Below are 12,538 nucleotides of genomic sequence, written 5' to 3' on the forward strand. Positions count from 1 at the left end.
GAAAAAGATTTCAATTGAATATTTTCAGGAAAATAATTTTTAAAAAAAGATATTTAAATGGAATATTTTCAAGAAATTATTTTAAGATTCTTTATTTTGGGGAGAAAAAATATTTTTGAAGTGGAAAAAGATTTAAATTAAATATTTTCAAGGAAATAATTAAAAAAAAGATTTAAATAGAATATTTTCAAGAAAATAATTTAAAATTCTTTATTTTGGGAAGAAAATATATTTTTGAAATAGAAAAAGATTTAAATTGACTATTTTCAAGAAAATATTTCCCCCTAAAAAAATGTCAATAATATTTAAAAAAAATTCATGTTAAAGTTTTTTGTTTTGAGAATTAATCATATTTTAGTGGAGACAAACATTTTCAAAATTAAATCAGAATGAGGAAAAGCATTTGTGGGTCTGATTTCAAACATCTTTCTTATTGATCAGGACTTATCCAGTCAGGTGAAACATTTTAATTTGAAAAAAAACACAAATTCATTTCGCCTTCCAAATTGTTAAATAAAAAAAAATTAGCACGGGCATTCGTCGGCGTGCGTCAACAGCCAAGCAATGCAGTGATGCCAGTCGCCTTGCGAGATAATCTCTCAATTGTTGGATCAGATTAGGGGCCAGATCCATCTCTTCCGGGCCCTCCAGTAAATACATCTTCCTCAAGCCTTGTCGCCGCCTTCCGCCAGCCGGCCCGCGCGTTATCTAATGGCAGAAATGGCATTTCATTAGCCTCTTATCCCGCCGAGGCCCGAATGCATACTCAATAGCATTACCCGTAATTTCTCATAAGGACACATTATTGATCCCGGCTACTACCTGAGCTCAAGAAAAAAAGGTCTGTCAGCACTCCGGGGCCTTCCTCATCCTGTGCCATGAAGAATTAAAGCTAAATTAAATTTGACAGCTGTAAATGCCATGGCAATCTATATGCAAAGTTTGTGAGCCCCCCTAAAAAAAAAACAAAAAAAAAAACACTTTTATTAAAATTTATTGTTTGTTTTGTCTCACCCTTACCTCCCCCCCCTCTCTCATTCAACTTCCTTTTTTCTCTCCGCGCCGCTGGAATATTTTCCCACATCCCCGACAGATTCTCTTTGATGTATAAATAATCAAGCGAAATTATGTGCGCCCGCGCTCTGTCGTCCTTATTATACAAAGTAATTTCTACCTAAGAGGGTCAGATTTCCTGACAAATCCCTAATTACGCCACAGCGAAAAGAAACGCAAGCTACTTATGCGTGAATCGAGTGCCTCATCTCACGTACCACTCAATTCAGCCTCTTTAATTAGATAATACGTTTGACGAATAATTTTTTCGGATCTATTTAATGTATAATAAGAGAGGGGGACAAAAAATTTCGTCTGAGCTTCTAAGTTCCTTCCCGATCAATATCTCACTACCAAACAAACTAGTTCCTACGTCTGAAAATTCCGCAGCTTAAATGTAAAAGGTCATTTAATATAGCAAAGGGCTAATTTTGAAGCCTTTCGAAAAAGGTTTGCGCTTAAAGTCTTGAAGGTCTGTTTGGCTCTCGTGCCTGTTTTTAGCAATGCATTGATCAACTCAATATTAAATAATGATAAATAATTGATGGAGTTTGACTATATGGTCAGCATACAAGGGGAGATATTTACTGTGATGGCCTGCCTTCTACTGTTTGAATACGGGTATTACAGTTCTAAAGAGATTTCAGGAAAAGTGCGTGAAGCTATGAAAAAATCATGACCGTTGACTATACATCAGTTTTTGTTATTTATGGTATTCGATGGAGTCAGATTTAACATTTGTTGTTCCGTTTTCTCCTCCAGCTGACTTTTCCTAAAGCCAAACTCCTGCTCATGTCAAACAACGTGGAGGATTTTAATGATTGGTACCAAAGGTTGTCCTCAGCAGTTAGGTGAGTAGACTTGTGTTTATGTTTGAGTTTCATTCAGAAGTCCAAAAAAAAAGACTAAAAAATATTTGAAATTTTGATTATTGCACTTGCAAAGCCTATTTTTAGCTTGGATAAATTGAAATAGTTTTTTTTTTATTGCATTATGACATATTTTCAAATGGAAAATAAATTAATTTAATTATTTTTATGTTCAAACAATTTTTAAAAAAAATTGTTAAAGATGTTTCAAGCATGTAGGAGGTGTATCACCCAGAACTTGTCAAATCTCAGACTAGGACTGACCTGGCCCGTCGTCACCGGTGGAAGGTCCTCGAAACAAGCAAAGGCCAGATATAGTGTAGGAAGGGGGTCCCCCCCCCCCAACCCAACCGGCTAATTAGTTTATCCCGTTGTCAGGGATGCTGTCAAGGGGAGGCTGTCAAAGCAATCGGACCACCCGGTGGACGAGCCGGTCTACAGGTTCTAAACTCCGGGGAGCTTAATTAGCCGTAGCGTAGGACCATGTAAAAGGACAGGCCGAGAGGAGCAGAGGTCAGCGGCGCTCACACCAGGTCCGTCGGGTGTGCGTGCGTGTCCACACACGGCTAAATTATTGATTTCCGGAAGACTTCACAATGCTTGACTGACATTTTTTTTCCCGTACTCTATTCTTTTTAATGACAAAATTACCCATTCACAGTCCTCTTTATTAACCAACCACTATTTTTTTTTCTTAATAAATACACACTTTTCACACCGCAACTAGTAGACAGGGGACTTAATTAGTGACTAGATCAATGCCCGGTGGCACTAAATGAAGAATGAGCTATGTTAAGGCCCGACCGCCGGGGATGTGCTGGATGCTAAACACCATTGAACCCTTACTTACCTTTTCATTTGCAGCTATAAGCCCTTTCCCGCTTATCGGGTCGCTCTCCTGTGTGTGTTCCATATTTTGTTTGCATTAAAAAAAAAAAAAATCAACAAACTGCGTTTGCAGGAAACTGCAGTCCAAGTCGACGGTTGTCCTTCAGCGAGAGGATTTGAACCAGGAACCTCTCGGCTCGGCCGCTGAGAGACGCAATTTACAAAGCAGCAATGCCAATAGGAAGAGGAACGTGGTAAATAAACAGTTAGAAAAAATAAAATAGTAACACCCTCCAGTTTTGTGTTAACGCAGTTTTGTGCAACTAGCTTGTACACAACAATGAATCTATGCAATATAAATTATTGTATTGTGAAATGATTTAGTACAAAGGAACCGGTTCTGAGATTTCTACCCGTTTATGCAGGTGAGCAACGAGCCTGGTGAGCTTGCTCAAAAAGCGGCCGTTGAGTGGGAGAGCAGCGCCCCCAAACGGATGAAACAGTCCACTACAGAGCAAAGGTCCTTTCATTCGTTCATAGTTTCAACCAAGCAAGCCATCAAGCCTTTTTTTGTTGCTCCATTTAAGTTTTGTTTTTTTGCATCCAACAGCTCAGTGTCCACGTCAAGCTGCGTTCTCCTCTGAGAGATTTCTTTCCTAAATGCAGAAAAAAATCGACGTGACAACACCGGTGACGGTCTGAGAGTTTCACTTCAGACTTCTACACTCACTCCAAGGCCTCTTCATTATTTGACTCATTACGACATTTCCTTTTCTTGTGCAATACAGACTATTTTATTACTGCCTATATACCAAAAATGTGATATTAACGTTGCTGCTTTTGTCACTCGCTTACACTTGATTTTAAAAGGAAGCAATTGGGTCAATTGCATTCCATTGTGTGCGTGTGATATTGGTACATTTACACCCAAAGCCAGTTTTGTTTATCTATATTATAATTTTATGATTTTATATATAAGTGTGCATTCTATTCTATCCTTTTATTAGCAAATATGCACTTCTGTTTGATTCAGAAAATGATAATTTGGGAGATTTTAAGATGAATCGATTCATATCGTAGCGATCCTAATACTATTACGATTGTAATGACGATCACAAATCACATCTAGCAATGGAAATCATTTGCCAATAAAACTCCAATAACAGACGTTGTTGCCCTTTTGACACTGCAGTAATCAAATAAGTCCGCCAGAGGGAGACAAATCCACGGATATGGATCTAGTTTAATATGTGAGGATAAATAGAAGGTGCCTGCAAAAATAAAATAAATTCATTTATTAGGTGGGTACACTGAAAGTTAATTTGTTAATAGTAAAGCCACATTTCCTGACTACATTTGTTCTATTATAAAAAAAATAGCATGTGATTTAAAAATTTTAATTCTGCCTAGCAACAGGTGATAGGGGTAGGAAAATAAATAACAGTGTAGGAAGCAGGGATGAAATTGAACCCTGGTCTGCACTGTAGGTTTCAAATTATTTATATCGGCATTGATTTCTGTTGTTTTTAAAAAATGAACGACCACAAATGACCCCGCCCCTCCATTAGCAACTCAGCTGAATCCCCCCTTTGCCCCGCCTCTCTTTCTCCTCCACCCATCCGACGTCTCCCCCGGTGCTCCCCTTGTCCAGTCCACTCATCTCTCGAGCGGGCTTCAACTCCTCTTGTTCTTCACCCCTCATTTCCTCATGCATGCTTTTCATTCCTGGAGCTTTATTTGAGGAGAACATGAGCGACATCAAGATTGCAGTGCTTGGGAGTGAAGGAGTTGGAAAATCAGGTAAGAGCATTTCAATTCAAGCATGTCATAATTCATATGAAAAAAAACTCTTAGGATCCTAATGTGAGGAAAATAGTTGACATTTATGAGCATAAAAATGGACTGACAACCCCTAAAAATTATGTAACCTTTGTTTTTCAGCCCTCATCGTCCGCTTCTTCACTAAACGATTCATTGGAGAATATGCATCATCTTCAGGTAATTAAAAAAAAAAAAATCTGATTTCTGGACCACATCTTTCTAAATTAATTTGGATTGAAATGTCCGAAATGTTAAAGTTAAATATAACTGAACTGTAATCGACCTGTGATTCTTTTGTATACCACTAGAGGGAGTCGGAATACAACCACAGTGTGACAATTGCTAATTTTCTTTGGACAGAATACAGATACCAAAAGCGTCTGACTCTGGATGGAAGGCAGATGAATCTGGAGCTGTACGAGCCATCCTCCCAGGTCAGAACATTGTTATAAAAAAAAAAAAAGTTCTGCAAAGACTAAATTGTGTGTATTTCTCAGTCCTTTCAGGGTAAATTAAGTCTTAGCGACCAGATTCACTGGGCCGACGGTTTCATCGTGGTCTACGACATTAGCGACCGCTCGTCCTTTCTTGCCGCCAGAAGCGTAGTGAAGTTCATCAGAGAGCATCGCTCCAAATCCAACAAAAGGTATATCTCATAAAAATATTCTGGAAAACTAATTAACGGACATATCTATCGTATCCTATCAGGGATGGCGAATCGCTCGTATTTTTGGTGGGCAACAAACACGACCTCTGCCACATGCGAGAAGTACGCTACGAAGAAGGCCAACGCCTGGCGACCGAATTCCGCTGTCAGTTCCACGAGCTATCGGCGGCCGAGCACTACCAGGAAGTGGCGCTCATATTCTCCAAGGCGGTGCAGGGCGCCGGCGGCAAAGCCAAGGAGCGCAGAAGACGCCCGAGCGGTTCCAAATCCGTCGCCAGGCTCATCAACAACGTTTTCGGCAAGAGGAGGAAATCGGTGTGAGCCGGAAAATAATTTGATGTATAAACTATGAACACCTATAAAATCTACTTAACAATTTTTTTTCTACTTTCTTACTTCCCTCCTGATATTTGACATCTGTGTTACTGTAAACAACAAGTGGACCCTCTGCCATCCATTCAGAACATATCTCCATTCGAATCTACATTCCTCTCATGCCTTCCCTGCACAGGTGTCTCCACGCCGCTATACAAAGTAATAAGACGGGAAAGAGAAAGAAACACTGTTCGGGGGCCTCTCGGGACACCTAGCCTATGAAAGGCGCTGTTATCTCAATGTGATCGGCGGGCCCAGCTGTTTGTGGCAGCCATCGCATGTGGTCCTCAGGTGGGATGAACCCCTCACGTATTATTTTTAGCCATTATTACAGTCTGCCTTGTTTTCGTACAAATGATCGGCCGGAGCATCGTCATATTTGTCGTTTCTAGTCAGGCTCAAGCTGCAGCAAGATCTACTTAGCCTTTATCTTAAAATTTCATTGCTTCACGCCCCAAGGGGATTTTCCGGGAAGCAGCTTGATTTAGTTAACTTGTTTGACCTTGAACATGAACCCATGCAACTGGTGTTTTGCTATCCTGAAGGGAATAATAATGCAAAAAAAAAAAAGTATATTCTTAAATTAAGAATAGAAAAATGTTCTGCACAATGTAAGCAAGATGTTCTGCACAGTGCATTACCATCTAAGGTTTTTGGATCCGAACCTGAACCAACCAGGAAGCAAGTTTATTTATACAGGAGCCTACTCAAACAATCCGATAACATGTCTCCAGTGCCTTGTATTAAATGTTATTTCAATTGAAAAACATGTTAAGATAACAGTTATGTAACCGTCCTAGGCTTCAATCCTTAAAATAGCAGCGGCTTGCAGACCAAGTAATTTCCCTGCATCTTGGTCCATTTGAACAAAAGAGGAGAAACATTGATTTATTGTATAGATTATTTCTAAAAACGCATTCTTCTATATTATCATGGGATAGAAGACAGAATAAGGCCAAGAGCTTTTTTTAGGGATGGATGGAAGCAGAATTTAAAGTCTGGTCCTACACAAAAAAAAATAAAAAATGAAGAGAAAACACAAACATGACTGAGAATAATGTCAGAGCGCCCTCTGCTGCATAATCTGTTATCATGCACCATCGGTCTTCATCATGTAGTAATAATTTTATTACAAACTATTAAAATTATTTGAAAAGTATGAGTGAGTCAAATTAAGAAAATAATTGGAGTCGTGAAACAAACAAACTGACCATGCCATCAATATTATTTTATGGAAAATGTGTCCCACAATAATTAATGCCTAATTGTCAATTTATTAATATCAGAGAAGCGATGAATATTTTTTGTTTATAAATTTAAATGGACCACCACTGTGAGAATATATTTGCCCTTTTACATACCATGTATCAACAGAAAGGTTATCATTATTGAATTCTTAAAACCATCAAACTATTATATTACACGGGAACGTCTCCCTTATTCTACGCCTGTAAATTCCCAGGTTACATGAAGGCATCATGATCAACAGCAAGCCGGTTACATTTTAACACCAAGCCGGAAGTTTTTTTCATTAATCAACAGTAACTTTCGCTTGATAAACGCTTGTTTTGTGAGGCTAACATTTCCTCTAATGGCAAAGTTTAGATATATCCTTAGGTGACGTAGTTACGGTCATATTATTTGGAAAATGAGGCTTTATGGGGGTGTCTTGGCGTTACTGTGCGTGTCGCTGTCGTCCGCGTTGAGGACTTTGAAGTCCGCGCAATTGAACTGCTCTCAGCAGGTAAGTTTTGTACAAAAGTACTTTTTGTTCCCTTCTAGTTTCATGTTCATACGCATTTTATGCATATAAGGCTGAAATTCAGCAGCTAATTGATAATATTGTTAACATTGACGTCAAAATATGACAAAAGTACTGGCAACTAATATCGACACCAGGGGCGTAGCTTGTTATTTTGAGTCCAGTAACGGGGCCCCCCCTCATGTTAATGACTGACAAAAGTTTTCTTTTAAAGTCTTTCAAAATTAGCTGAAAGGTTGCCTATCAGGAATAAAATGTCAAATAAATAGCCACTCTTGCCACAACACATATGTAACAGTTTCTTGTTGTCTTTTTTAACCTAGGGCCTGAAGTGCGCAGTCAGTTTCAGTGAGTAAAAAAAAAATAGTGTGAAAATTACTTTGAATCCCGTTTCAGAATGAAAAGATTAAAAGTTACATGGTTACGCAGGTAACTGCCTCATCGATAGCGGATGGCTGATAGTGAGAAACTACACTCCAAGTGGTCCACAGGGATTGCGGGTGTCCATAACAACAATTCAGGATGAGGCAGGACATCTTCAGCCTGTCCTGCTCGCTAACTGGACCTTAAAGGATGACGGTAAGTCCGGATCAATGCTTTTATTCATTTTCCGAATTCTCTTCACTAAAAAAACTCTGCCGATAAAACGATCCAAATTTAAGGAGATTTAGTGAAAAGGTCGACTGCTGTGTTTTTCGACAGGCAGCATCAGTTATTTGAAAGCCACTGAGCTTCACGTCATGGTGATGAGCACCAATCAGCACCTCTGTGTGAGATATTCATTTGAAGGCAAACTCCCAATGAGGAATCCACATGACGACATGGTGGGCTTTTCAAATAATTAAAGTTTATTTATTTGTTTGTTTATTTGCTGAACACAATGTTTTTGTTAGTGGTCGTTCTCGGCAAATATGCTGGTGTTGGACCCGGGACACACGTATCGAGTTTCTGTCTTCAACATCCCCAAACCAGAATTGGGCCACAGCGACTATGACGTCAGCAAGACTATTGACGTCCCAGGTGAGTTCAAACCGGAGGACATAATGGGAAACATATTTTATAATAACTGTAAGCTGTCTCTAACATTTTTTGGCATAACATGTTCTGTCCCTTTTGAACTGACTCTGATTCTGTTTTGAATCAGATTGTCGAGACTCGGGGATGATCATGACCCAGTTTTGTATCGAGAGAGGTGAGTGACTCGCTGTTATTTTTGTGAAACAGTGGGTGTACCCTTAGCTAATAAGATGTTTATTTTTTTTTACTGTATTATAGGAAGTCTTTGGCAGTCCAACATCAGCCTAGCTCTGACAGCCAAACCAAGACAGGCACTGACGGTCAGCTTCAGTCCTGACCCGCTGTGCCAAGACTACATGATCATTGTGAACTGTGCCTCCGTCCAACATATTGACCGTGTACACAAGGTAAGCTCAGTGCTGTTGTTTTTTTTTTGTGACCGCATTTCTTGCAGCACTCTGTCTCTCAGACACATTTCCTTCTGAGAAAATTGACCTAGAATATTCAGGTGGGTGCTCATTACAGCATCCTGTGCCGTGTGGCCTAGATTTCTAACTCGGATTTTCAAACAGTAAACTCGTATGTCCTATTTTCTAGAATATGATTTTGCCGCTAATGATGACTTAAGCCCATCAGATAAAAGGCAAAAACCATTTTCAAGTCTTTTGGTTTTCGTTCCTCCTTGCTTACTGAATTGCTTTGTGATGCCCAATGTTATGTGCATGACTTTTCTCCAGGTCAACCACACACGTCTGAACGTGACCTTCGGCCTCAGTAAATGGCCAAGATCCTGCTGCCAATTTGACATCTCGGTAAAGATAACATCTCCGTTGTCCTTATTTGACGACATCGTGACCAAGTACACGAGTCAATGACTTCTTATCTTCTTTTCAGATAAAACCAATGTTCCAAAAATGCGGTGGAGACTGCACCCGTCATAAGAAAACACTGGACATTTGTTCAGGTAAGGCAGATTTCTATTCAATTTTTCCGAGAGAATCCATAACACAAACATTGCCGTCAAATGCTGTCGAGAGATATTTAAAAGGATCACAAACCACTGCAGCAATACTTAGAACTTCTTTTGAAAACAAATTGTTTTTGGATTCTTGATCAAGAATGTCTAATTGTGTAGAAAAAAACTCCCAAAATGTCTGAGGGATTATGATGGCTTGTATTATTAGATTTATTTCATACACAAAATCAGCGCTGAAAATCCCACATCACCCATTGTTATCGGTCACAAGGAACGAATGACCCCAAAGTGTTTTTTTGGGTGGCCTTAACATCTTAAGTGTGGTTTCTTTGAAATCTGCAGGTGAGTTTCAAAAATTCTTAACTGCCATGTAAATGCCAAAAGAAGTCCATGTGAACTGTAAAGCCCCCTATCCTGACAGGGGGCGAACATTTGCAACTCTTGCGAATGCGCGTTCACGTTTTTTCCAAAGTCTCAAACGTTCGCCAGACATTCACCAAGATTTTTCATTTCTCAAGGAAATTTGGAGAAATTTGCAGGCAAACGTTGGTACCGTCTAATTTCCGGCGAATTTGTTTGTTGGAGTATGACCAAAATAAAAGGAAAAAAAAAATCAAACGTTGTGCATAGGTGATCCTCACTAAACTCTGTCCTACTTCAATCGTAATATACCAGGATAGGTTCAATTCATTTATTTCATTCCCTAATCAACAGAAGGGCTGCTAATAAATGAATTGTAATTTGACTCTTAACAGCCGAGCCCACTGATCCTCCAGACACTCCTCAGTACACACCTGTCATTGTGAGCGTGGTTCTCCTATGTGTGGGGATTTTTGCCATTTTTATGTTCATCCTGTGCAGGAAGCCAGGTTAGTCCCACAAACCCCATTTACAACCCCCCCCCCCCCCCCTTTGCGTCCGTTCAAAAGTCACGTTCGTTTTTAATAACTTCAGGCAAACCAGGCGAGGACTCGGTTGCAGTCGGGGACGAGAAACCAAAACAGCAGCAGGAAATTCAACAAACCCCCAAAGTTCTGGTGATCTACTCCCAAGACCACCGCCTCTACAGGGACATAGTGTTGAAGCTCTGTGCCTTTCTGCGGATAAAATGTGGCGCCGAGGTGTTGATAGACATGCTCGACACTACGTCAGTGGGGATGGTCGGACGTGTCTGCTGGCTGGAGTGGCAACGGCGACAGCTGACGAGTCCCACCGACAAGGTCTTGGTGCTCTGCTCGCGAGGGGTTCAGGCCAAGTGGCGAGCCATGTGCGGTCACCGCCGCGTAATACTGAAGGAAGACCTCCTGTCGCCGACGGATGACATGCTCACCCCCTTTCTCAACCTCTTCCTGCCCGACATGCAGCAAGCGCGCAAGCACGGCAAGTACATGGTGGCTTACTTCAGCGACGTCAGCAGCGAGCGGGACGTGCCGTCGGTTTTTGACATTGCCGTGAAGTACACGCTGATGAAGCACTTTGAGGAGCTTTACTTCGGCCTGCTGGACATTGAGAAGTACCAACCAGGTCAGGTCAAACATATCGAGGGCATCGGTAAGGATGAATACTTCAACTGTCCCTCAGGTCAAGCTCTGAAGAATGCCATCGAAACCTTTCAGGCGTACCAGATAGAAAATCCGGACTGGTTCGAGAAGGAGTGCGTGGATAGTGAGGAAGATCTTCTGATTGAGTCGGGTCCTTTTGTTTACCCCCAGGTGGGTTCGCCGGTTCTAGAGTGTCTTCCTCTCATCAAAGACGGACTTCCCGTCTATTCGTGTGAAGCGGACATAAGAGAGAACGCAAGCAGCGTTCAAGTCTTAACCCCTGAGCTGAACCCTGAGAGCCAGTGCTCATCAGTGGCAGAACTTGTGCCACTCGTGAACCCCGTCTACAGTCCCCGGCAACAGTCAGTCCCGTTTCAACTCTGCCCTCCAAACAGTCCTGTCCGATCTGTTTTTGTCAGTGATCCAGTTACATCTGGAATGCACGGTCCATCTGCTGAGGGGAGGCACATAAGTCAGATTCCAGAGGAGGATGAGGAAGAATGGCTCAGCGGCACCTCAGTCCTGAACTCCCGGGGATCAAACTCGCAAGGCTTACCTCTTCCAAGCATGAATAACCCGCCTCAGAACCAAATCAGCCAACCTGTGGAAATGCACGAAGCCGAGCCCAGTGGGAAGGGTTCCAACAGTGGATCTGATCAAGGCTATATCTCGAAAATGCCTTCCCCGCTAGGAACTCCCTACATGGAGGATGCACTGGTGGCTCTGGCAAAGCTCCAAGAGGAACTCTTTCTACAAACTCTTGATAGCTCAGAGTTTGGGGTGTAGAGAAATGTGGATGATTCCCACCTGACAAGGGTTTTTCTTTACCTCCTGGTTCTGTTTCAAGAGGGTGTATGAAAATTGGCTTCATTTCCAAAATGTCCTTCCCACTTTGACCTCTCTTTATGGAGCAACCATTTTGCAAGGCTACAGGAGGGACGGTGTCTGCAACCTCCGGATAGCTCAGTTTCATCTGGAGAAAAATTGAAAGCTACCTCCAGCCTATCCATCCTGCTTCTTGTTGGGTTTCTGGAGAGAGTAGAAAAAGTGACTCCACCTGCAAATTCAGGATACTTTGGACCTGAGAGGCTTTGAGAAGTGGTGTCACAGGGTTTTTTTTTTTTAGGTCCAATGAATTTGTAACCTTTTCCTGGAGAAGGTTCAACAGTGGATACCAACGTGTATTTCAGGGCGGATCCACTGGCAACTCTGGCAAGGCTACAAGAGGAAGTGTTTTAGCAAAACCTGAAAAGGCTACAAGAGGAAGTGTCTTAGCAAAATCGGGATAGCTCTGACTTTAGTCCGTCGACAAATTCCACAACTATACATCACTTCCCCAATGACCTGTAGACAAGATTCAACGAGAAATCGTACATTTTGGACAAATTCCACGGATCTTACTTTGATAAAAACCTACTTGGTAATTTGCCAGAGTGCCATTTGGAACCGGGATTTCTCGTCAAACAGTTAAAGCTACATTGTAAAACAATTATTGTCTTTTCCACTGTTCTAATCTGTAATCATGATCTTCAAAGAAGTCAATGTTTTTTTTCCAATAAAAGATGATTTATTTAATCTTGACCACACAACACTCTTGTTTTTAACACCTACGGTACATCCAGTAGATTG

At 41.1% G+C, this 12,538-nt stretch overlaps 2 protein-coding genes across 2 annotated transcripts; both read left to right on the forward strand.

The window, feature by feature from the left end:
- The first annotated feature begins 1,884 nt into the window (after positions 1 to 1,884).
- rergla (RERG/RAS-like a) lies at positions 1,885 to 5,616 on the forward strand. The gene is made up of 8 exons (XM_061269200.1): positions 1,885 to 1,904; positions 2,884 to 3,004; positions 3,176 to 3,270; positions 3,361 to 4,550; positions 4,692 to 4,748; positions 4,932 to 5,005; positions 5,069 to 5,217; positions 5,280 to 5,616. The coding sequence occupies exons 4-8, from the start codon at positions 4,463 to 4,465 to the stop codon at positions 5,557 to 5,559; spliced, it is 648 nt and encodes a 215-aa protein (XP_061125184.1). The 5' UTR covers positions 1,885 to 1,904; positions 2,884 to 3,004; positions 3,176 to 3,270; positions 3,361 to 4,462; the 3' UTR covers positions 5,560 to 5,616.
- Positions 5,617 to 7,078: 1,462 nt separating this feature from the next.
- il17ra1a (interleukin 17 receptor A1a) lies at positions 7,079 to 12,490 on the forward strand. Its single transcript, XM_061269317.1, has 11 exons — positions 7,079 to 7,357; positions 7,699 to 7,723; positions 7,805 to 7,954; positions 8,078 to 8,199; positions 8,269 to 8,395; positions 8,520 to 8,567; positions 8,651 to 8,799; positions 9,130 to 9,204; positions 9,287 to 9,356; positions 10,124 to 10,237; positions 10,323 to 12,490. The coding sequence occupies exons 1-11, from the start codon at positions 7,262 to 7,264 to the stop codon at positions 11,693 to 11,695; spliced, it is 2,349 nt and encodes a 782-aa protein (XP_061125301.1). The 5' UTR covers positions 7,079 to 7,261; the 3' UTR covers positions 11,696 to 12,490.
- Positions 12,491 to 12,538: the final 48 nt, after the last annotated feature.

This window comes from Syngnathus typhle, linkage group LG21, assembly GCF_033458585.1.
Source record: "Syngnathus typhle isolate RoL2023-S1 ecotype Sweden linkage group LG21, RoL_Styp_1.0, whole genome shotgun sequence".
In the NCBI taxonomy this organism is placed as follows: domain Eukaryota; kingdom Metazoa; phylum Chordata; class Actinopteri; order Syngnathiformes; family Syngnathidae; genus Syngnathus; species Syngnathus typhle.

What these genes read in the sequence shown, in the direction of transcription:
- rergla (XM_061269200.1), top strand. Translation starts at nt 4,463, where the DNA reads ATGCTTTTCATTCCTGGAGCTTTATTTGAGGAGAACATGAGCGACATC. An exon ending in AGAATATGCATCATCTTCAG is followed by an intron (nt 4,749 to 4,931) that starts GTAATTAAAAAA and finishes TTCTTTGGACAG; the next exon opens with AATACAGATACCAAAAGCGT. An exon ending in TGTACGAGCCATCCTCCCAG is followed by an intron (nt 5,006 to 5,068) that starts GTCAGAACATTG and finishes TGTATTTCTCAG; the next exon opens with TCCTTTCAGGGTAAATTAAG.
- il17ra1a (XM_061269317.1), top strand. Translation starts at nt 7,262, where the DNA reads ATGAGGCTTTATGGGGGTGTCTTGGCGTTACTGTGCGTGTCGCTGTCG. An exon ending in AATTGAACTGCTCTCAGCAG is followed by an intron (nt 7,358 to 7,698) that starts GTAAGTTTTGTA and finishes TTTTTAACCTAG; the next exon opens with GGCCTGAAGTGCGCAGTCAG. An exon ending in AACACTGGACATTTGTTCAG is followed by an intron (nt 9,357 to 10,123) that starts GTAAGGCAGATT and finishes GACTCTTAACAG; the next exon opens with CCGAGCCCACTGATCCTCCA.